Genomic DNA, 24,946 nt, shown 5'->3' on the forward strand with positions numbered 1-24,946 from the left:
ATGATGCCAATTTTGGTTGAGCTGTACTGTTGAGCTCTGCTGCAGTCTGTGTGTTCATTAACTCCGATCCTTCCGCCTAGTCAACTGCTTGGGCGTCACCTAGAGTGTTATGCACATGTGCAATCACGTGAAGAAGAAAAAACGGTTACTGACCTTCCGTAACTGTTGTTCTTCAAGATGTGCTGCACATGTCCATTCCACAACCCACCCTCCTGCCCCCTCTACGTCGGAGTTTTCCGGAAAGAAGGAACTGAAGGGGCTGTGGGGTCGGTTGGACACTTTATACTGGCACTAACGGCCTGCGGCAGCAGAGGGCGCTCAAGCCGCCTCAACGGGTGCCGCTGAGGGAAAAAAGTTCCGGCAACTGTGCTTGGGACGGCACCTAGAGTGGAATGGACACGTGCAAAACATCGCGAAGAACAACAGTTATGGAAGGTTTCCACTCTGGGAAACATTTCAAGATTTTGACTTTTTGTCGCAATACAGGACAAAACAAATTTCAAAATGTTGGAGTTTCCTGCTGGACAGAAAATTCTGTTTTCTGCTAGCTCTACTCTTTAAACAAACTCCTCGCTTTCTGAAAAATTCTTCTCTCTCTCTCTAATTGATTTTCCGTAGCTCCTAGCACCACAGCATCTTCACCCAAAGGAGAAATCTTTGGCAAGGCTGAGGAAAATCTCCTCAGCCGTTTCTGAGAACATTGTGTTCAAGGCACTGTCCCACAGGAATTAAGCATCTTACTAGGTGTCAGAGGTGGGAGTGACGCACAGAGCTGGGATTTGAATCTCAGATTCCAACTTCAGGGGCATTGGAATGTGGGCTTTTTTTGCTTGGCCTGGTGTAGAAATTGCGGTCAGCTGTGGAGCAGGGTTTTTTTTGGATTTAGGGGATTAGCTCAAACTGGCTCCAGTGTGAAGCTCTCAAAGAAACACCAATGGACAAAACAAATGATCAGTCTCACTTTGGTGATTTGGAGCTGCCAAGTTTGGTGGGGATGATACGGCGGGGCCCTTCATCACCACTGGAAAAACTCTTTGTTTCATTGCAAAGAGCAGGCTGCAGCAGGTTACCCCTTACACCAGTGCTCACTGTGCCATCTCCAGGCTGGGCCTGTTACGGGGGCTTCTGCAAAATCGAGCTTTCTGAAACTTAAACGGATCAAGAACAGCTGCCCCCTGCTGGATAGAGTACAGTCAGATCTGCTCCGGGGTTTGCCAGTGTCTCCCCCACTTACGCTCTAAAGCCTAAGGGCTGCACGGAGTAGAGATGTGGGCTTTTGCAGCAGAAGAGTGTCAGTTCTAGTCCGTGTGCGGCCTGTATGTGTTTAGCTAGCAGCTGTAGCATCTGGGTCATGAGCTGTTACGGATTGGCACCCTTTGGGGCTATAATTCAGCTACATACCCACTGTTGCCAGCTATCTATGTATACATGACCTAGGGAATATAACTCACCATCTCCCCTCTTATATACAGTCTCTGTTCTTTGCATGCTGGTACAAACTGGTTTGGTGGCACAGATACAGGAGAGTCAGCGGAGCAGTCCTATAGCTGTAGTGTAGGAGATGGGTTGCAAACCCCAATACCATACCCCTTTGCTGTCCTTGATCCTCTCCCATGGGGTCCATCATCACTCTGGTGCCCACGGTAATGGCAGGTGGGGCCTTGACAGTGCAGTTTGTGGGGGGTGTTTCGAACTCAGCATTGGAAAGCAGCAGAGAGCAGCCAGGTTCTCCCAGCTCCTGCCAGCATCTAGGATATCTTTGCCTGGAAAACTGCAAGGCAAGAATCTAGCTGCCAGCATGGCTTCCCAGCTGGCAGTGCTAATAGCAAACAGGTGAGAACATCCAAGAGGGAATTCCCACTCCCCATCATTTCACTGTGGCGTGATCCATGCCAGTGCTGGCAGATGGCACCCAGGGCATCATCTGAATGGGCAGCAAAGGTCTTTGGAACCATCATGAGAAGCACCTTTCCTTCATCATCTCATATGGCAAACCATTTAGGCCCCATTTAGGCCGATCCAAAGCTCCTTGAAGTCTTTCAACGGGAGTCCATGTCTTGACTTCAATGGGCCTTGGATCAGGCCCTGAGTATGTAGGAGAGATTGGTTGGACCTTTCTGTCTTGGATTCCTCTCCTCCCCCTGCTCCCTCTCCTCCCCCACAGCTTTCCACTGATGAAGTTTTACGGCTGATGGACATTTACAAAACCTAGTGCTTAACCTCAGTGCAAAAGTCCCCCCCCGCCCCCCCACAAGTAGATAGACTTGTTCCCAGGTATCCCTTGATAGGCCGCATGCAGTGCTGGCCTGGTGCAGCATTACTCACATAGGAGAGGCAACGGGATGTATCCCACGGGGTGGAATTTTGGAAACTGTGTTTGGGACCAGAAGCGAGACACAACAACACGGATGTATTTGTGAGGGAGCCATTCATGGTGACGTGAGCCTGCGATAGTCTATGAGATGCTGATACAACTCCTGCCTTGGTGGCCTTTGATATGCCAGTGTGTCTATCTGTTTGCTCTTGCCTCTTTTCTTCAGATCATCCCGGTGACGGGCCCTCGGGAAGGAGGAACCAAAGTGACAATCCGGGGGGAGAATCTGGGCCTGGAATTCCGGGACATTGCATCTCATGTCAAAGTGGCTGGAGTGGAGTGCAAACCACTGGTGGAAGGATACATCCCAGCAGAGCAGTAAGTTGGACATGTACTGGATTGTGAAACAATGTGCTCAGTAATAGCCTCTGCTGCCCCCCCCTTAGCTCCGCGGGAGGAGTCAGAGCCCCCAGGAAGCCAGTATTTGAATGTGTTCTTCATGCAGACAAACCCTGCACAAACCGCCCAGGAAGAGGAGGGTTGGGTAATGCGTAGCTCCTCTCCTTCTCCAGCTATCACAAAGTCATTCCCAAAGCACTGCCTTAGCCTATGGCGTGGCAGTGAGTCTGTTGTGGTCTTCACTGTTCATGCTCCCAGCAGGAGCTCCCACGCCCCCCGGTTTTGTTGAGTAAGGGCATATGGATTGTCCCCTACTCCTGGGATCTCTGTCCCACCTTGGTTGACAGCCACCAGCGATGGGCAGAAGAGAGCTGGTTTAGGTCCCATCTTCAGGACAGAAGCACTGAGAACTGAGTTTGCACTGCAGTGGCCAGCAATGAGTGGGAGCCCAAGAGCTGATGTGGGATTGGAACCCACAGCCCAACCCAAAGGTGAGTGCTACTGCTGGGCTGGACTAGCAAATGGATTGGTAAGAGGAGAGGGGAGAGACTAACTGGCCAGATCCTCAGCGGGTGTAAATTATCCTAGTTCTATGGCTTTCGGTGGAGCTTTGCTGATTTACACCTGCTGAGGATCTAGCCAAATGGTCCAGAGACATACCTGATCAGCGAACAGCTTTCCCCAGGGGTTCCTTTGGGTCCAGCGCTGGCAAGGAGTGAGCAGGGTCTGTCCCCAGGGCTGCGGGCTCTGCGGAGATAGGTCTGTTGTACCAGCGTGAACTGACCCGAACCCCTTGCCCTCCCCTCTATGCTTTCCATGCAGGATAGTGTGCGAGATGGGAGAGGCCAAACCCAGCCAGCACGCCGGATTCGTGGAGATCTGCGTGGCCGAGTGTAAGCCCGAGTTCATGGCCAGGTCCTCCCAGCTGTACTACTTTATGGTAAGCCCCATAACAGAGCATCCCCTGGGATCAGAAGGAACTAAGGTCCCATCCAACTGCCATTTAGATCAGTTAACGTCTTTCCATTGAGCTTGAATAGGAATGAAGTCTCTCACCTTCTTCTATGCTCCTTCTTCCCCCCTCCCCTCCACCCCAGCAGCAGGGCCCATATGCAGCCTGCATGGCCATTCCTTCTCGCTAGGAATCTACATGCCATTGGCTGCTGTTCCTATAGGATGCAACAGCTGTGGCAAGTGGTGCCTGGTGCCTTCCGGGTGCACTGGGGAAAGCAGTGTTGTGATCTGGAGGACAGTTTAGGCTGATTAACCAGAAATCTGAATGGTGGGATACACTGGACTATAGAACAGTCTCCCAAAGGAAACTGAGGAAACCCCATCCCAGCAACCATGGAGACTGTACTGGGGAACCAATAGGGAATGGGCTAGGATTGTTGCCTGCAGGGAGCTCTGCGTGTGATCCAGGCAACTGCCATCCTCAGGAGCTTTTCTAGCCCATCTCAAACATTCTCCATCTCATCATGGCTGCCCTCTTGTTCCTGTTCCAGGCACCATAGCAAGCACTTGGAGATGATGGTGATGGGGAGAGAATAGATGGATGGGCCTGGCTTAAAACACAAGAACCTTGGTATTCAGACTATGTTGATGCAGTGAGACCTTCCTCCCACCTACCACCAAATCCTTAGGAGAACTAGTGATTAGCCCTGGGCCTGAAGGGTGTAGGGGGAGGGGAAGAGCTGGCCCATCTCTCCTGGGCCTGAGGGGCAGTGTGTAGGGATGTGGTCTAGCTCAGCTGGGCCTGAGGGGTGACAGGGGAAGAACTGGCCCAAATCTCCTGAGCCAAGGGGGGACGCACACCTGGCTCTGTTGGACCTCAGGGGTGATGGGGGAAGAGCTGGTCTGACTCTCCTTGGCCACGGGGGGAACGCACACCTGGCTCTGCTGGGCCTGAGGGGTGATGGGTAGGTCATGAAGAGCTGGCCCAGATCTCCTGGGCCAAGCGGGGGGAGCACACTTGGTTCTTCTGGGCCTGAGAGGCCATCCTGTGTCCCAAGCCCGGGACCATAGAGGCTAAGGAATAGCCAGACAGCACCAGAATTGAATGGCAAGAAAGCAATGCAAAGACGGAAAGGCTCTTCGCCATGCTAACAGTGCCGTGAGAGAGCGAGCAGCTGAAGGGAGCAGCTTGGAGCAAACTCTCGGCCTATCCAATGGGCACCCTGCAAATCCCATCAGGGAGTGTGTCACCACCCCGGCTCTCAGGGCCACCCACGCCTGCAGATGCCATCGTTAACCGCATGGTAGATGCCAGGGTGGGTCATGCCTGCTGCTCCCGGAGGAGCCCCACTGCAACTTAAGTGCTAATGAGCCTTTCAAAGGGTAGCCCTAAGAATCACAGCAGCAGCCTGGAGCCAGCCCTGGAGAAGGAGCTGGGAAACTAACGGGAGCTGCTGAAGGGGGTGGGGGAAGGCAATAGAGCTCACCCTGATACCGCCCCCCAGGTGAGAGCCACCGCTGGTATGGGATACACACGGATCCTTAATACCACCGCCCCATGGACAGTCACCCCACCCTGGCTGCAGTCCTGGGGATGGCCACATGTTCCAAGAGCAACATCCTGCGCCTGATGTGTGGGGCTGGGGAGAGATGTGGTCAGAGCCCAGGGCTGGGAGCCAGACGCTCCTGAGTTCTAATAATCTCAGCTCTGATCATGCCTCTATCCGTTGTCCTGGGCCCGTATGTTCAAGCATGACACGGGTCTTTTGCCATCCCTAATTTCTGCAATGAAGAGCCTCAGAAAAAGGGGATGTGCAGGATTCCTGCTGTCCCCACAACAAAAGGCTGTTCTTTGGGTTTTATCTGGAGTGAACTTTGTATTCGAGTGTCCACCTGGACACGGCAGCTATGCTGCTGTTTTAAGGTGGGTAGCAGCAAGCAAGTGGATTTGTACTTTCTGCCCAGGGCATCAGTCTGCGCTAAGGTGTGGGAGTCAAACAAGGAGGCTCTGGGCCTGACTCTGCTCTCAGTTACATCAGTGTAAATTAGGAATAATGCCACTGAAGTCAGTGGAGTGACACTGGTATAAAAGTGATGTGAGAAGGGAATCAATCTGCCATTGTCTGTCTGTGTGCAGTCAACTCCCCCTCACTCCGTCTCCCCTCGCTTTCATCATGCACCGCTTGTGTAAGAGACCTGCTACGGCCCCTTGCTAGGGTGTGCTGGGCTTACTCGGCCCTTTTTGTGTCAGTGAACATGCATACATGAAGCCAGCAGATCTCGATGTGTTTTCAATGAGCGGCTGTCTTCATTCCCAAAGAGAGCTGGCTTCACCTCAAAGGGGTTTGAATGCACCTGAGCATCATTTTTCACTGGAACGGGCATTGGTAATGAAATGTCAATAGCTGCGGTTTTCACATTCTGCTAGGGATGTTTCGCTAACCTCTAGCTCTCCCAGTGCTATTCAGAAGCTACCTACGGTGATGGGGACAGAGAAGTGCCTAGACGGAGAGTTCCCATCAGGCAGACAGAAGGGTTCTTTCCAAGACATTACCCTTGAGCTTGTTACCTTTGTCCGTTTGTACAGCTTCTCCCGCTGGCTGTTGCCTTCTTGGCTGCCAGTTACTCCATCCGTGCCTGAGTCTAATGTCAGTGGGGTTTTCTTTGCTGAATACCTCCGTACCGTTGTGCTAGACAGGGAAAACAGCTGCTCTCTAGCCCACCCATCTGATGCCTTCTCCCATGTTCATCGCTCCCTCGTTGGCAAGTCATATTCCTGGCTCTGCTGAGCCCCAGTCCCAGGGAGATGGTTACATTACCTACACATCACGACATGCCTTGCAAGGCTTCAGGGGGATTTGACATACTAGACTCAGGGACGGCAGCTGCAGGGACAGAGCGATGCTCAGTGACCAAGGGGGGGAAGCTGCCACGGGAGCAGGAAGGGTTGGGAGAAGGATGGCCCCAGGTCAGGCATGGTGGTGGCAGGCAGAGAAGGGAGGCTCTGGAGTAGGACACGCTGGGTGGCCACATCAGTAAGTGCAGATTGCGCCAATGGCAGGGTGGGGAAGCGGGTTCACAAGAAGGAAATACAGGGAAGAGAGGATGAAAGCACCAAGGAAGGACACACAGTTTGTGGAAGATGGATTGGACAGCTCCATCTCCATCCATTCAGCCTGTTACAGCTCCACTAACTCTCCTTGCATTTTCTGTTGCATTTTGCCAACAAGGAAATGATAAAGAGTCTGGAATCTGATTTTTAGTGCAAATACCCTGAGCCACAAATCCTCTGATAATACCTCCCAAAACTCAGTGACCCTCTGCAGCAGGGCATCTTGGTTGGGATTCCATTTTGCTGAGGACCATTGAATGCAGGCTGGTGAAGTCATTTGGATAGGTTTCATAGAAAACTCAACAGAGGAGGAGAAAGATGCCTCAGGAGGTTGGGACAGGGATATGGAGCCTGTCACCTTTAGGACCACGGGGGCAAATTTCACGGGGATTGTTAGTGATTGAAAGTAGCCAACATCCAATGGCTGTTCAGTGGCTTATGTGGAATGAGCTGGTGATTCTCAGTCCAAATCCTACTAGACAGTAAACTGCATCAAAGCCAGGACCTTGACAGTCAGCACTAATTTGCACCCTGGTTGGTAGTCTTGGGTGAGAAGCTAAGGAATCAATCAGTGGGACATGGTGATTGGACCTGCATCTCACCAAAGGATGATCCCATGAGAGCAAGGTGTCAATGCAGGGAGCTTACCCTGCTGTGTAGAGAAACTTCAGACTCCTGGGCTGCTGTCAGTTAGTCCCCTTTTCTAAGTGCTAACTTCCTTTGGAATGAAAGCGGAGCAGAAAGATTTCTGTTGTGTTTCAGTGTGTTTGCAACATGATTAGCCGGTGATGGGGGGGCCGAAAGAGGGAACCAGTACGCGTGTTGGGTGGTTTTATACAATTTTATCAATGGTCTCCGAAGCTCAGGAATATGTTCATGTATTGTACCTGCTCGTTCAGAGGAATTGGGGAGAGCTTCAAGCTTTTGTGCTATCGTTCTTAAAAAGAAAAAAAAAATCTTCATTTAAATGCAGATAGTAGCTTTTCACTTGGGAGTGAGTGGAAAGTTTTTCTATTAAAATGCTAATGAAAGAATAAACTGTAACTTCAAATTTCTCCCTGAAAATGGACGCCTCCTCTCTGTGTTTTGGTATCAGTGTAATCTGTGCCTTCGGAGTATGATTATTGTATCTTGATTGGAGGGGTGAGGGGAGTTCATTTTCTCTTGGACGTTAAGGAATCTTTTCAGATACATTTGTCAAGCATCTGGGCATATTTTGAAGAGCGGCTCAAAAAAAAAAAAGTGAGCATGAACTAAATGAAATGATGATTTGGAAATGATACCTTCTCTTAGTAGTAGTGTTAGGGTAGCACGTACAGATCAATGCTTTGTTGTGCCAGGCATTGTAGATACACCAGTCCCAGACAGTTCCTGCCCCAAAGATCTTGCCATCTAAATAGATAAGACAGGCAGTATTATTACCCTCATTTAACGCATGAGTAACTGAGGCACCGAAAGATCCAGTGACTTACTCAGGGGTCACACAGCAAGTCTGTGACAGAGCCACGCGTTGAACCCAGATCTTCAGAGCCCCAGTGCACAAGGCCACCCTTCCTTTCTCCCTTATGGGAAAGTCCTACGTAATTGACTAGAGAGTGGTCAGCTTTCTACAGAATGTTCAGCCCCCCTATAGAATTCCATAGCAGGGTTATTATCCTCTGTCACAGTCTATACCTTGGCTCCGAAAACCTATAGAAAGGAGCTCATTTGCTCTTAACATCAACAGGGTTTTGGAGTAATGTTTTTGTCTCTGTTACACTCTGTCGGACTTCTTCATGCGGTCGGTATAACACACCCGCAGGGCCACTTCCGATCCATTCCGCCAGTGCAGGATCTGAATGGCTTGGCGACCTGGGGCACTGCTGTATCAGAGCAAGGTTACTTCTGAGCTTTCTCTGAAGGGCCAGGGAGACCTGGGGCTCTTGGCTGTGGTCACTCCATGCCTGCGACTCCCTTTTGAAATCATTGAACGTTTATGAGCAGCTGGAACATCTGGCCCAGTTTCAGGGGGGAAAAGGTAAGAGATAAGACAAGATAAACTAATAGTATCATGGTCGCCAAGGCTCATGGCCTCTGTTGCTTACCAGCCCAATAGAATAAGGCAAATACTAAAGACACCCCATTCCTACTGGTACCGACCGGCAAACATACCCCCGATGCATTCTCAATGTGACCCTTTCTCTCCACAGACTCTGACTCTCTCTGACCTGAAGCCAAAGCGGGGTCCAGTGTCGGGGGGCACACAGGTGACCATTACAGGCACCAACCTGAATGCTGGCAGCAACGTTGTGGTGACATTTGGTCGGCAGCCCTGTCTCTTTTACAGGTGCGCACGTAATCCTTCCCTGCGGCTCGTGCCGGGGGCAGGGAGCCGCGAACGGAGGGATGTGGCTGGCGCCGTTTTCTGATGGGACTGTTGGGGCACCAGGCTATGAAATAGCCCCCTCTGTTTGTCCGGTGTCCTTGGTGCTGGGCTGAGCATGTGGAACGTGGTTACCGTGCTCCAGCACCTTCCCCATATGAAAGGGAGCTCATTGGGTCTCATCCCGGTGCCTATAGGATATTAGTTCTCCTCACCTAATCACCATACAGGGGGTCCCAGCTCATGGAGAGGTGACAACTGGACTAGCAGGGGGTATTGCAGATGAGGGTTGAGGTACACTGGCTGAGACGTTTGGAGTCTTCGGACTGGAATAGCTGGGAGTGTTGCTGGTCACGTCTGAGCCGCATGGGCAGAGCTGTTAGGGGAAGTGGAGTGACCGTGTCTGCTGGACAGGACAGTACTGTCACCCCCTCCCCCTTGTATCTATGAGTACCAAAATCATTCAGGCACAGTTTATATTAAAAGTAAAAATCACAACGAAAGGTGTAACTCAAAAGGGAGGGAGCATGAAACCAAAGACTGGCTAGACCTTCCCTAAGCACCCTGAGGACCGTATTAGTATAGGTATGAAGCAGATATAAATCACAGTAGCCTGACCCATTATAGTTTCTCTCTTCTATTCGCACAAGCACATCTCTTGTTGTGTGTCAGTTCTGTTCTGCAGATAGAGACCTACCTCCTGCAGTCCATTAGAGGATCCTTATTGTGCGTGTCCCTGGGTGGGAAGACAGGATTCATTTCACTGTTTTGATTAGTATTTTATGTACATTTTCCATGGTCCCTGGTTAAATTTCATTACCGTTCTCCACAGGACCCGTGCTCTGCTAGTCAGCGTGGGAGTACAGTGCAAAAGATTCCATCCCACATCCCTGCCTTATCAGGGAAAAAAAACAATTGATTTTAAGTATTAAAACAACTCTCTCATCTCTAAAAATAATCTTGCAAGATGGTGAAATGGATGGCTCAGCTGGAGACCAGGGCACAGAACTTTTCAGCTCTAGATCAGCAGTTCACTTCCACTCCAGGACGGTGGTGTCCGAGAGTCAGTGTCCTCTACTGGGTGTTCATTAATCCACATGAAAAGGAGTCCAAGTCCAGGTCTTAGTGGCATCTACAACACAAAACCTACCATCCCCACGATCAACACTAATGTAGCAATTAGCAACCAGTGGTTCCCAGAGAGGCCAAACACTAAGCAGGGCGTGAGACTGAATGCCTCTCCCACCTCCAAGGAGGCCTGCCCATTGCAGGGTTGAGGCACATTGACAAGGTGATGGAGGGGGAAATTGCACAGCTATCATGGCCCACGCTGCACCTGTTCTGGGGTTACAAGACTTCAGTCTCCTGGGCTGTCACTATTGCATTTTTCAAACCCTATGAGTCATTCACGGACGTGTGGTGACCTGACGTCTGTAATGTATGGTCATGTGGTAACAGCCTGGGATTTAGGAGTTCACATGTGAACTGCAGCTGCATCGGCGCTGCTTAAAGAATCATAGAATCATAGAAGATTAGGGTTGGAAGGGACCTCAGGAGGTCATCTAGTCCAACCCCCCGCTCAAAGCAGGACCAATCCCCAACTAAATCAAAGAAGAGTGAACAGTTAGTGTTCAAGGAGCAGACACTGTATGTGAGGGCAGCTGAAGGGAGGCTGGAGGATAGAAAGGGAGCAGACGTGAAACATGCAGGTAACAACGAGCTCAGTTTGAGCCTCCTGTGATTGTAATTAGTGATGAGACTGAGTCACAGATCACTGATTCCTACAGATCAAAGGCAGTAGGACCTTGAGTCTTTGCTCCACCCATTACAGAGGGAGAGGCAAGCTGCAAAATTCAGACCTGAATCGGGGTTTGAACCTTGCCACAAACTGGGGTTTTGGTTCTGACTCCTCTCTAATTACAGTAAAATACCATCCAGAGATCCCAAAATGCACTGTGAACATTAGTTAGCTGAGCCCACCGGTCCCCCTGTGAAGTGGGTGGTGTCATCCCATATTACAGATGGGAAAGCTGATGCAGAATCAACCCGCGGCCTTTCTTATGACAGTGGTCACTGCTGAGGCTTTGAAGGAAGAAATCAAGCACTCATCAGGGCTGTTCCTGGACGGAAACGTCTCTTGGACCCCAGCTCGGGTTCTGTTTATGCCCTGAGGCCTGAGCACTGAGAGCCCTTGCAGTTTGATCCTAGCTAGTGTGAATATAGATGCTAATTTGTATTCAGATACATGTTATTCTGTTCCCACAAAGTCCACAGCAGGGAGTTCCCCCCAGGCTAGGGATGGGTTGGTTACAAAGCACTGAATGGGGACTGGACAGCGGAGTTGGTGGCAGAGCCCGTTAATGATCACATTGTCCTGCTCACACCGTTTATGCCTGGTTGATTTTGGTTCGTTCCGCTCACAGGAGGTCCACGAAGCACATTGTCTGTAACACCACAGCCTCGGACGACGGCTTTGATAAGGTGAAGGTGTCCGTGAGGGTGGACAAGGCCAAGATACATCAGGAGTTGCAGTTTGAGTACATGGAGGACCCCACCATCCTGAGGATTGAGCCGGAGTGGAGCATCATCAGGTACTAATACAGCCACCATTTCCTCTGTCCCTGACTCCTGGTTGTTCTCTGTTGCACAGCTGGATCCAGGCGTGTGGGCTTCTCCTGCTGATTAAGAGCCCAGTTCAGCCATGCACTTTCCAGTGGGACTTAGGTGACGTGACCTTGACTTCAATGGGGCCTAAGCATGTGCTTTGCCGAATCAGGGCCAAAGAGCCTAATGGGAGCAGAGGGTGCTCACAGGGCTAAGCCCGGGTGACGATGCCTTACGCTGTATATAGTGCTCTTCAGCGGGGTGGCTCCCAAAGCACGTTGTGTGTTGTGTCTTTGTGTGCGCATGAGCCGTGCATATGGAAGATCTTCCATTGACTAGGGAGAGTTCGATGGTGACTTTGGATGGTAGCTGTGTTCCTTCCAGGAGCCGCAAGGGGACTTTGTGCAGTGCTTGTGTCTAAGAAGCCTTCTGCATCTCCTCTAGCAGGACACAACTTCCCTGCTTAATGAGGCAAAATCCACACAGGAGCCTTTGCCGAATGCATGTCTTGGGAATACCGTGGCAATTGTTTTAATTACAAGGCGGTCTCGTGTCTGAGGTTAGGGACTTTTGCCCTGGTACTGAGGACTGGAGAGTTTCACCCTCCACTTCTATGCCAACCCCTCACCCCCCCAAGTTCCATGCTTGCCTCCCAACTCCAGGATTTTCCCCATAAGTGGTAGGGGGAAAGGACTGGATTCTCTTCTGTTGCAGACTCTTCCACTTTCCCCTGTGGCTGTCTAGACCTATGCTGAGTATCTCCCAGAGGATCTCAGTGGAGAATTTCGTGATCCCCTCTGGGTTTGGCAGACAAAATAAAAACCCTCCGGAACTTGAACTGCTCCTTTCTGAATGAGGTTTGAGCAAGTTTGGGTCCCATTACTTCCTTTTGGGGCTTTTCTACACCATAGGGTAATGTGCTCTCCAAGGGCATGATTTCTCAAGCACAAACATGTTGCACATTAATTGGTCCATTCAGACCCTGCCGGTGAGCACTAAAGGTTCCCTCGTGTGCTTTAACATCACGCTGTTTGGAACTGTGCTCCATTAAATCACACTAGGGACTCTTCGGTGCACGCCAACAGTGTCTACACAGGCCAATTAACGTGCACTTTAGAAATCACACCCTCCTAGTGCGTGTTACCCCATCATAGACAAGCCCTTTACTTTCCACTGCTTTCCTGCACTTGCTCCAGTTGCTTTCCAACTGGCAAGCGCCGGAGTTCCATGGGAAGGCGATTTGTGGCCTGGCGGGGTCTCTCATTAGATCCCCAGCCCACGTCTGCAGACCCAAAAGGTTCAGATAGCGTGGAGATGCCTCCCTATTACTGAACCGTCATTCTAACCAAACCTCGCAGGCATTGGAACCCTCGCAAGTTTCCTCCAGGACAGAGAGGTCCACACCGCACCGGTCACTCAGTCCCGACTTGCCCCATACCCCGTTGTGACTGTTTTAATATTTGTTTTGCCGTAGCACTCAGCGGCCCCAGAACCCCATTGTGAGGCACAGACACAAAGAAAGGCATGGCCCCTGCCCACCAAGGTCCACATTCTAATGGCCCTGACCTGTGCCAAGCCCAGCTTTTCCCCTTAGTTCCACTGATGCAACCCCATTTGCTCCAGCGGGGTCGCACTGAGAAGAGTAGCTGAGAGGAGACTTTGGCCCTGAGTATGGACGGAAGCAAAGCCTTAGACAAATACTGTCACAAGCCTGCGAGACTGGCCCAGTGAAGAGAGAAATTGGTCATTAAATGCTCTAGTATTTCCTTTAAAAGATACCAAATAAGAAATATGAGTCTCGTCTCATCCATCCATCACAGCTCTCAGCTCCCCTGTCAACCTGGAGTGATTGGAGTATCTGGGGATTAGGTCGCGTCTCGTAAATACCCCGGTTCAGCTCCCATCCAGAAGATGTTTTCACAAATCAATTAATGACTTTAATTACGGTGGGCGAATTTACCAATTTCGCCAGATTGAATCTTTCCACATTGGGCTTGCGGCTTTAGTGTCTGGATTTTCCATTCTGGGGGGTTGTTAGTCACAGAGTTCAGGTTATCGCTGAAATGAGAAAGCGCTTTACTCTCTTCCTCGGTGAAAGCGAGTTTAGTGCTGGCGAAAGGCGCTGGATTGACAGCGCTGGGCACTGAATCCCTCCATTATCCACAGGAAAGTGCCAGAGCAGGCAGCTTCCTCCACCCTGCCGATGCCCTGGCCACAAGTGAAAAGGGAGTTCACTCGGCAGGGCCTGTTTGCTCCTGGGTTTCTCTGCTGAAGCTGCCAACAAGAGGGCTAGTTAGCACGAGTCGAGTTGTGATGTGAAATGGGACTCTCTGCGCTTAATGGAGAGCCAGGAACAGCGTCTGCTCTTGGCCCATCTAGACCTGGCAGTTACTGCTGCAGGTGCCAACCAGGGTGGCAGCTCTGGAGTTTTGTGATGGTGGCACACCCCATCCACCAGGGCCTGGACTGAGGCCTCTTCTTCCATTCATATGCCCCTCCAAGCACGCACCCCTTGGTTGGTTGCTCCCAGCCAGATCTGGATTGGAAGTGGTGATGCAGAGCTGACCTAGAGTGAGTTTGGTGGGGCTGATCCTGGTGCCTTTAGGACAGGGGTGGCCAACCTGTGGCTCCGGAGCCACATGCGGCTCTTCAGAAGTTAATATGCGGCTCCTTGTATAGGCACCGACTCCGGGGCTGGAGCTACAGGCGCCAACTTTCCAATGTGCCAGAGGGTGCTCACTGCTCAACCCCTGGCTCTGCCACATGCCCTGCCCCCACTCCACCCCTTCCCGCCCCCTCCCCTGCCGTGCCCTCACTCCTCCCCCCCCCCCCCCCCAGCCTTCTGCACGCGACGAAACAGCTGATCCGGAGGTGCGGGAAGGGAGGGGGAGGCGCTGATCAGCGGGGCTGCCGGTGGGCGGGAGGGGCTGGGAGCGGGTGGGGGGAGCTGCTGGGGGGCTGCTGACGTATTGCTGTGTCTCTTTGGCAATGTACATTGGTAAATTCTGGCTCCTTCTCAGGCTCAGGTTAGCCACCTCTGCTTTAGGACATTCGTTCTCCTCACAGAACCATTGTACAGTCCAAACTGATTGGCGGCCACAGCTTGCGGCTAGGTAACCACTGGACTAGCAGAAGGTATTGCAGATGAAGCTTGAGGTGCGTTGGCTGAGCTGTGTGGAGGCTCTGGACTGGAGAGACTCCCTGTCCCAGTGCCTGTTCCCCTGAACCGTCCAGTGCTCCATTGCTATTGAAAGAAATTAAAACCTATGGTGCCCTCGGACTGATTGTCTGCCCAGCTGCCAGCTGGGTAGCACGGACCGATGGAGAATGCATCTCGCTGTCCAGTTAGTCCCTCACCCCTCGCTGTTCTAAGGGGCTGGGTAGGAGGGAATCTCCAGTGTTCATTCGGTGGAGATGAACAGCAATGGCTTGAGTGTAATGAGTCACCTCTGAACCTGACGAGTGCTCGCTGAGCCCCGCCAGGTTAGTGCCGCTGAGCTGATGAGCTATCCCTCAGCCGCAGCTTGCACGTCTATCTGCCAGGGCTCAGCCAATCCACAGGCTCAGGTCTAACCAGGAGTCCCCAAGGCCAGGGATATGGGCTCCCATTGAGAACAGCCACTCCAGTCTGCTCAACGTCACTGCCTCACCCGGAGTATCCCCTGCCGCTTGGAGGGTCTTACACGCTGCTCCTGCTCCAGCCTGCGCCTGCTGCTGCCCTGGCCTTGTTCCAACCCTGTTCTTGATTCCTGCTCTGACCCCTGGCTCTGGTCCCCAGCCTGACCGCTAGGCGTGACCCCTGCTGTTCCAACCACTTGGCCTCACTATCCACTTCTCAGTTTGACATTGAGTCAGGCCCAGTGCCAGCAAGTGTAGCAATCTAATACAATGCATCCAGCGCACCTCAGTCCTGCCTTCAGTTCCACTTCTGAGCCTCTTCTTGAGGTCAAAGCCTTGGAGAACGGTGAAGGGGGACAGGACAGAGCATCCTACAATAGCACTGTATCTCAGCATCTCTTTTCCTAGTGTGGAGCTAACCTCTGGAACTCTCCGCTACAGGGAGTCATTGAGGCAAGCAGCAAAGCAGGGCTTTCAGAAAGGGCTGGATCATTGTATGGCCAGTGGTGACATGTGCGGCTCTTTGAGCAAAATCAAGAATGGTTTAATTGACCCCCATGCTTGAGGCTGTAAGTTGATCAACTGCCAAGGTCAGGGAAGAATTTTCCTGCTTGCCTCTAGTATAGTTTTGCATTCTTGGCAGGGGAAAGGTCACCTTCTAAGCAGCAGGTTTTGGCCACTGCTTGAGGGCAGGGTGCCAGATGAGAGAGATTTATCGTGCAATACGCTTCATCACAGCAACTTATGGGTCTCTCTTCAACTTGTCCCTGACTTCTGAGTTAAGATCTCTGAAGGCTGAATGAGTGTCATTACACAAGCCTTGCAAAGTCATCATGAAAATGTACCAGGCCAGGCACAAATTCCACTCACCTGCCATTTTCCATGGCAATAATAGAAACAAACGGATCTTATTTGATTTACCTGTCCAAAAAAAAATGACTCACGCTGGGTGAGTAGAATTTTACAAGGCTATATTAAAACAGATAGTCTGGGGTTGATTTGAGTTACATTTAGCATCAGCTGGCTCTGAAGAGTAAAGAAGACATTACAGAGCCTCCCGTCCAGTCAGGGATGCACTTGAGAAAAATCCCAGACCCCAGCATTATCTGACACACAAGCTGTCAGCAGCGCCCCCATCTGCCATAGGCGAGATGTGCCCAGCCAAGCCCCGAGCGAGAGGTGGGGTGGGGAGAGTAAGGAGTTGGGAGGTGAGATGTTGTAGAGACAGGCATCATCTCTCCAGCTAATGCAGTGTCACGACCTCAACATCCCATTGTGTCTTCGCTTCCATTTCTCAGCATGCACAATAAAGGAAGAGAGAGATTGAGATGGCCATTTAATGTCAGGCAGAGAGCTCTCCACAGCGGGCCAGGCCAGGGAGTGCTGGAAATCCTTACAGAGCTACCGGTGTCTCAGAGAATCAGAGAATATCAGGGTTGGAAGGGACCTCAGGAGGTCATCTTGTCCAACCCCCTGCTCAAAGCAGGACCAATCCCCAACTAAATCATCCCAGCCAGGGCTTTGTCAAGCCTGACCTCTAATGAAGGAGATTCCACCACCTCCCTAGGTAACCCATTCCAGTGCTTCACCACCCTCCTAGTGAAAAAGTTTTTCCTAATATCCAACCTAAACCTCCCCCACTGCAACTTGAGACCATTACTCCTTGTTCTGTCATCTGCTACCACTGAGAACAGTCTCCATTCACTTCTAAAACCAGAGACACTGTTCACCATCCCGTGGCCCAGGGTGACTGTGCTCTGAGCTACTGCCAAGCGGGATGCTCAGGGAGTCCAGCTGGGGAAAATCCTGATTGACCTAAAGCCTGGGGGGAAGATGGAGCGGCTGAGTGGAGATGGGGACAGAGGGGAAGGGGTGGAAGGAAGAACCAAGCCAGTCAGAGGGGCGGGAGGTGGACCTGGTTGAGATCAGCCACAGAAGAGTTGGCAGAAGGCAGCGGGACCAGGGAGAAGTGTGCTGCTGTGCATGCCTGAGGCTGGGGCCTGTTAGTGCTCTGATCAGCTGAGCTTCCTCTTCCAATCAGGGGTTGCTTCACGAATAGGCCCTTTCCTCAGCTTTCAGGGCTGGTGTGGGGTGAACACCACCTTACACACAAGTAAAGCTAGCCACTGGTCTGTCTACCCAGGCTGCAGTCACGTCTTGGATTGCAGTGTGGACATGGGTTTGAGAGCCAAACCTAGATCCAAATGGACATTTTGCAGATTGCCTCCTCTCTCCACTGGGATGGACCAGAGCCATGGATTCAAACTGAATGCTGCGGTTGGAGCCTCTCTCTTCGGGCGTGTCTGCACAGCAGCCGGGAGATGGGTAGACAGACCCACTCTAGCTCTGCTGAAGCTAGCACCTAAAAAGAACAGTGTGGCCATGGTGGCAGGTGGTGGCTGGTCTGATTACATAGCGAAGGGTTCAGGCGGGTTTATACTGAGGCAACTAGCCCGAGTCACTGCCCGTGTCACTGCAACGTCGAGGCACTAGTGCGAGCACCGCTTGTGCAGGTATGTCTCTACGCACTGGGAATGACACCTCCCAGCTGCTATATAGAGAGACCCTTCGATTCTGCCATCTCCAGAGATCACTGCGGCCACGCGGGTACAATCAACTCATTCACACATTTTGCAATAAATGTTTAGTAAGTGAATGTGAAGCAGGCGACAGGTCTGAGAAGGAGAGCACCGGAGGGCGGGGGCCTCAGTGTTCAAAGCAGTTTGATTCCCCTGTCACAGAAACAACAGAACAAGATGCACCCTGGAGAGATGCAGCTAAGACCCGTAGTGAGAAAGAACCCAAGCCACAGGTGCTCAGCTGGGAGGGGAGTACCTGGGAGTCACAGCAAATCAGACGGGGGTTTGCAATGTGACGTGGCAGCAGAAATGCTTGTGTGAATGTTTGGACCTGCTAGACGGGGCATCACTTCCCAGACCCCCTCTCTGGGAGCCCCTCTCTGCCCGTCTGTCCAAGGGATTCGCAGATCACCCATCACTGCAACATTCACTTCTGGGCCTTGATAACAGGCAATTCTTGTTGTTCCTTCTTTCTGTTCTGTAGTGGAAACACCCCCATAGCCGTGTGGGGAACTCACCTGGACCTTATCCAGAACCCTCAGATCCGGGCCAAACATGGTGGGAAAGAACACGTCAATGTGAGTATTGTCGCCGGGAAGGGGAGCGGTGTTAAGGAACGTGGCCGGGCTGGTGAAAGGGGCTACGGGACAGCTCTGGAGATTGGAGTCTCCTGTTTAGCCACAAAACAGGCAGAGCGTTAGCAGCCCAAGCAAGCCTGCCTGCCCAGTGCGCCTCAAATCCAACCTGCAGCGGGGAGAGGAGAGTTGATTCTCCCAGATCCAGGTGGTTCCCAGTCTCTGCTGCGACAGTTAGTAGCAGGGATAGTTTCTGTTATATGGGCACTCATCATCTAGGAATTGTCACCGATTGCCTATTGCACACCAGGCCCCACACTGCATTCCGATATTAACGATGTGGGTCACCTAGCTGCCATGCCACGGGGTGAAAGGTGAGTCGAGCACACTGGGGCAGCAGGGACTGGGAACACCCTGCTGTCACTTTAGCAACACCCTATTGATGTTGGCAAAGTGCTTTGAGGTGACTGCCTAGGAGTCCTGCGGAAAGGGATCTGGGGGCTATAGTGGACCACAAGCTAAATATAAGTCAACAGTGTAACACTAAAGCAAAAAAAGTCAACATCATCTGGGATGTATTAGCAGGAGTGTTGTCAGCAAGACACGAGAAGTAATTCTTCCGCTCCACTCTGTGCTGCTAAGGCCTCAGCTGGAGTATTGTGTCCAGTTCTGGGTGCCACATTTCAGGAAAGATGTGGGCAAAATGGAGAAAATCCAGAGGAGAGCAACAAAAATGATTAAAGGTCTAGAAAACATGACCTATGAGGGAAGATTGAAAAAACTGGGTTTGTTTAGTCTGGAGAAGAGAATGCTGAGGGGAGACATGATAACAGTTTTCAAGTACATATAAGGTTATAAGGAGGAGGGAGAAAAATTGTTCTTGTTAACCTCTGAGGGTAGGACAAAAAGCAATTGGTGTAAATTGCAGCAAGGGAGGTTTAGGTTGGACATTGGGAACAACTTCCTGTCAGGGTAGTTAACCACTGGAACAAATTGCCTAGGGAGGTTGTGGAATCTCCGTCATTGGAGGTTGTTAAGAACAGGTAAGACAAACACTTGCAAGGGATGGTCTAGTAGTTGTTACTTAGTCCTGCATTGAGTGCAGAGGACTGGACTAGATGACCTCTTGAGGTCCTTCCAGTCCTACGATTCTGTGAAACCCTTGGAAGAAAAGCCCCAGAGAAGAGCAGAGGATTTGTTCTTACTACCAGCTCCAGACCCTGTGAAACACCCACACTCTCACTCAGCCAGGCCCCATGGCCTTGCATGCTCGTTGCCAACAGGCAGCTAACACTGAGTGAGGCCTCAGAGTCCAGCTGCCTGTTCACACTGCGGCTGAGGCTCTGGCAGGCCCATTTTCACTGAGAGAGGAAGCAGGGAGCAGCTGTGTTGCCCTTCTGCTGACATGAAGAGTGACAGTCACGAGGCTGCTTGAGAAACCAGATGTCCCATACACCTGCCCTCAAAATGTCATGTGTCCCCAGCCTTCTGGAGCCATCCTTGATGTGTTCTCCACAGCGAGTCACAGAGAGAGGCTGCTGACCCAGGGGAGTGGCTGGACTCCACTTACTGGGCATGACCTGGCCCTGGCACTGCTGGGCAAGGCCCTGATCCCACTGGATGCTGAGCACAGCCTGAGAAGGGTTGAGTAGCTGATGGCATTCTGCCTCTGCTGGGATCAGGCCCAGACTCTGAGCGAGGGAGGCTAAGGCAGGTACAGAGGCCTGCTTCAGCCCACCCACCAATGCATTCTCCCAACAAAGTCCGAGGGAATCCCAGGGTGGCATTCCTCATCTGCTGCTATGTGGGTCCTCTCCCCTGATGGTTGGTGGCGATGAGGAGCTAAACCCACACCCCGGCTTCCCTGGCACCTCTTCTCTGCCTCCACAACAGCACAGCAATAAACTACATCTATCAAGGCACAGATTGTTTTTCTATTACCCACAAGCCCCTGCAAAATGCCACCAATCCCTTTCGCCTGTGAAGGTCTGTGTGCCTAGCAGAAGGGACTGATGCAGAAATTACCCTGAAAGCTCCAAGGTCCCTTCCAATAATACATGCCTTCAATAAAGCAAGAGCCAGCGTCCTCCTTTCCCACCCCATACCTTCCGCCTTGCCGGTATAATAGGCCAAGCCACTCTCGATTAGGCTCTGCGCCAGCTCCCAGAGCGCTCATGTCGAGCTAAATCTAGAGTGACACCGCTCGGGCCAGCCACGGCAGCGAGAAGAGATTGGCCTGTGCTCAGGAGTCCCCACGGCAGGGCGAGGAGACTGACGGGGCAGGGTTTAATCAGGGCTTGTTGCTGTGAGGAGCAGAGATTGAAGGAGCCAGGGGGCAGGGAGGGAGAAATGAGCTTCCTTCTCCTAAAACCACATCTCATCCAAAGGAAACCACACATCCGGATGTTGGAACATCAAGCAAAAAAAAAAAAAAAAATACACCAAACAAACCCATAACAAATAAAACCTGGAGACATCCCTGGGTGATTCTGGAGCGAAATTAAAAGGGTGCAAACTAGGAAGGGTCATTGTAACTGGCTAGGAGGTTAGCATCAGCTTCTTAGTGCCTTCTGCCTTACCTTGCTATACACAGAGATGGCTTTTTAGGGAAGGTCTCTGCTGCAGGGGACACCAGCTGACACTGGCCCAGGCTTTTCTCAGAGAGTTTGGCATCGATTCTTTCATACTACGGGGCCCCTCTCCCCGTGATTTGCTCACTTTTACCTTTGCACGGACACACATCATCAATAGCCTCACAGGCACTAGTGCCCTCATTTTCAAAGACGCTGGGCACCTCCAGCTTCCATGGGATCCCTGGGGTTTGGGGCTACCTGGCACTTCTGAAAATCAGGCCAAATGACCCTCCTTTTGAGAGATGTTGAGTGCTCACAGCTCCCACTGACTTTAGCTGTACTGTGTTTGTGGCTTCTGAAACCCCAGGTGCTACTGAACAAATTCTTCTCTCATTTACTGGTGTAACACCACTGGCTGGTGAAGCTGCTACCAATTTACACCAGGGTAAGTGACAGCAGAACCAGGCCATTAAGTCCTGGTGGGTCTCCTGGCTGCGGAGGGCTGGCTATGCTGCTCCTGAATTGGCCAGAGGGAGAATTCATGTTACCCCAGTGAATCCGTGGTAGAGCCAAGAATAGGACTCAGGAGTCCTGATTTCCCATCCCCTGCTTTAACCACTAGACAACACTCCTCCCCTTTTGTCCTGCTACCTCCCTTTATCCCAGCGGTGCCATGTAATGGCTCCTAGCCTTAGAGGTAGGGCCAAACCCAGAGAGAAGCTGAGCCCCTGCAGCCCCATTGGCTCAATGAGTATTCCAGGTGCCTATGGCCCCCCAGCATTCGGCCCCTACAGAGGGTGTGTGAGGCACATTCTCGGCTGGACCCGAGACATGGAGTAGGTTTGGAGCCTGATTCCACCTCCCACGACCTCCCACCACTTACAATAATCTCTGGGGGCAATCCTGGGTCATGCTAGGTATTTTTCTATCCTGTTGCATTTACCAAGTGTCACTTGGACGATAGATTCTCCAGCATTCAGAGCTAGCTGCCTGCAGTGCTTCATTCCCTTCAGCAAGCACTCGTCATCCCCCTGACAGGGAGCAACATGAGGCTGGGCCACCTAGTGACTAGCTCAAGCTATAAGTGCCCTCATCAGCCAACAGGCCATGTTCTAATGTCAGGTTTCAGAGTAGCAGCCGTGTTAGTCTGTATCCGCAAAAATAACAGGAGTACTTGTGGCACCTTAGAGACTAACAAATTTATTAGAGCATAAGCTTTCGTGGGCATCCGAAGAAGTGGGTTGTAGCCCACGAAAGCTTATGCTCTAATAAATTTGTTAGTCTCTAAGGTGCCACAAGTACTCCTGTTATTTTTGTTCTAATGTCACTTACTCCTGTGTAAAACCAGCAGATCGTCACTGGAGTTACACCATGCTTAGATCAGAATCAGGCCCCATGTAGACTGCCCAGCTGTCATGGGCAGTTGACCCCTGGAGAGGGATTTAAACTTGCGAACTGCTGGTTGACTCAGCGGGTGAGAGCTCTTGGTACCTAGTCATAGCCTGACTTCCTGTGCACAGGCTGATCTTGGGTCTTTCAGTGCTAGAGCAGAGCTGTCCCAGTGCGGCTCATCTGCATGCCTGCATCCTCTGCATTTAATTTGGTCCAAATCACTTTTCTCATCTGAATTGATCTGGGCAAAATCAACGCCAGCCCCCGTATTAAAGTAGACGTAATAGCGAACGCTCTTTGAGCAGGAGCGGATTGCAGCAAACAGTGAAAGGGACGTTTGAAAAGGAAAATCATAAAGCCAGGCTTGGGTTCATGATTATTTGTACTAAAGTAACTTTGAGAGGCCACAGCTGAGATACGGTCCCCTTTGCTGGGTGCCACACATATGCTTGGTGAGAGACTGTCTGTCCTGCCTATTTGGACTGTTAGCTCTTCAGGGCAGGGACTAAGTAATATTACACCCATTTTACAGGTGGGGATCTGAAGTACAGAGAGACTTAGGCTACGTCCTCACTGGGGGGGGGTCGATTTAAGATATGCTTCGACGTATCGGAGCCGACTTACCCCGCTGTGACAACGGCGGCAAATCGACCTCCACGGCTCCCCCATCGACGGCGCTTACTCCTACCTCCGCTGGTGGAGTACAAGCGTCGATTCGGGGATCGATTGTCGCGTCCCGACGAGACGCGATAATTCGATCCCCGAGAGATCGATTTCTACCCGCCGATTCAGGCGGGTAGTGTAGACGTAGCCTTAGGGCTTGTCTACATGGGGGAGTTATTCCAGAATAACTCTTCCTGATTAACACCAGGTGTGGACACTCTTGTTCTGGAATAAGAGTGCCTATTCTGAATGCCAGATCTCCTGGGTCCCAGTGCAGTGCCTTAAACGCCAGGCCACCCTCTGGAGCCGGAGCAACTGAGGACTCACTTGCAGGAGCGATGGGCTCCCCCATGCCCCTTCCAGCCATGGCCCCGGCTGAGTGTGCTCTCAAGGTGCTGAATGTCGTGGTGGAGTGACTGGTGCCCCAGCCGGTCCCTCGCAGCAGCCCAGTAGCTACCTTCCTCTCCCCAGCTGTGGGTGGGATATTGTTCTATTGGAAGGGATTCAGTCTCTTGTAAAGTGTCTGTTGGGGGAGGGGCTGCTCTGATAAAGCTCTCCCTTGGCTCATGCCCTCTAGATCTGCGAGGTACAGAACGCCACGGAGATGACCTGCCAGGCCCCAGCACTGCCCGTGGACCCAAATCACCAGTCCGAGCTAACCGAGCGCCCAGAAGAGTTTGGTTTCATCCTGGATAATGTTCAGTCCCTGCTGATCCTCAACAAAACCAACTTCACCTACTACCCAAACCCAGTCTTTGAGGCTTTCAACCCCTCGGGGATCCTGGAGCTGAAGCCAGGAACTCCCATCATACTAAAGGTGAGGAGATGGGGGTAAGGGAGCAGCATCAGAGAACGATGATGCCCTCCAGGAACATATCCAGCCAATCACAGCACAGCTCATGCCAACATCCCACCAGTCCCAACAGAGCCCTCACCAGCATCTCACCAGTCCCAGCATCACCAGTCCTAACAGAGGGCCTGCCAACATCCCTCCAATCACAACAGAGATGCCACCAGCACCCCACCAATCGTAGCACTGCTCCTGCCAACGTCCCACCAATCACAGCACAGCGTTCTTAACTTTACCCCAAACCACAGCAGATATTGTCTTGTGCTGTAGGAGCCTGGTGTGCGGATTAGATTGAGCAGTGGCAGAAACTGCACTGAAAAGGGAAGCATGGAGAGAGAACGTTTGTGTTGTTCCATAACATCCTAACCGCAAGGGACAGAGCTTCGAACAACTAACCTTTTCACTTCTTGACAGTTCGCCCTAATGGAAGTACACGGAATAGACCCTCAGCTGGTGTAACGCAGCATAGCTCTGTTGACTTTCCTGGAGCTACACTGATTTACACCAGCTGAGAATCTGGCCCCATGTCTCTGTTTGTGCTGCAGTACGTGACAATATGGTTATTAGGACAGCCAGATGCAGCACGTTTGGAATTATAAAGCTTGCTCACTCGCCATTTGTGCAAATCCGAGAACAGCCCCTTTGCGGTTTGAGACATTCTGTGAGCCAGACAGCGAGCAAGAGCACTTTCCGGCCTACATTTTCCAATATGGGCCCCTGTATGTGATGTGTGTGCAAACAGATAATTGGGCACACAAAAGACACATTTGCACATTCAAAACAAATGTAACAAATGCAAATGTAGGCCTGTAATTCCAGAGAGACAAGGCGCAGGGGAGTCCTGTACCAAGCTGTCCCGATCTTCCAGAGGTGGGTCAGGATTTACTCTCATTGAGGAAGGCCATAAGTGATGAGCCAAGGAGGGCATGTCTAGGGATGGCCCTCACATCA

General features: G+C 51.6%; 1 protein-coding gene across 8 annotated transcripts in view; it reads left to right on the plus strand.

Moving 5' to 3' along the window:
- Nucleotides 1-24,946, plus strand: part of PLXNA4 (plexin A4) — a 612,559-nt gene that overhangs the window by 502,828 nt on the left and 84,785 nt on the right. For 6 of the 8 annotated variants that reach the window (XM_065423502.1, XM_065423504.1, XM_065423505.1 and 3 more), the window contains 6 exons: nucleotides 2,541-2,692; nucleotides 3,536-3,653; nucleotides 8,969-9,105; nucleotides 11,565-11,732; nucleotides 18,427-18,520; nucleotides 23,723-23,962. In XM_065423502.1, the coding sequence (XP_065279574.1) occupies nucleotides 2,541-2,692; nucleotides 3,536-3,653; nucleotides 8,969-9,105; nucleotides 11,565-11,732; nucleotides 18,427-18,520; nucleotides 23,723-23,962 (909 nt within the window). Of the gene's footprint in view, nucleotides 1-2,540; nucleotides 2,693-3,535; nucleotides 3,654-6,254; nucleotides 6,301-8,968; nucleotides 9,167-11,116; nucleotides 11,132-11,564; nucleotides 11,733-18,426; nucleotides 18,521-23,722; nucleotides 23,963-24,946 lie in introns of all 8 variants that reach the window. The other 2 variants (XM_065423501.1, XM_065423503.1) reach the window with 2 other exon arrangements.

This window comes from Emys orbicularis, chromosome 1 (genome assembly GCF_028017835.1).
Source record: "Emys orbicularis isolate rEmyOrb1 chromosome 1, rEmyOrb1.hap1, whole genome shotgun sequence".
In the NCBI taxonomy this organism is placed as follows: domain Eukaryota; kingdom Metazoa; phylum Chordata; order Testudines; family Emydidae; genus Emys; species Emys orbicularis.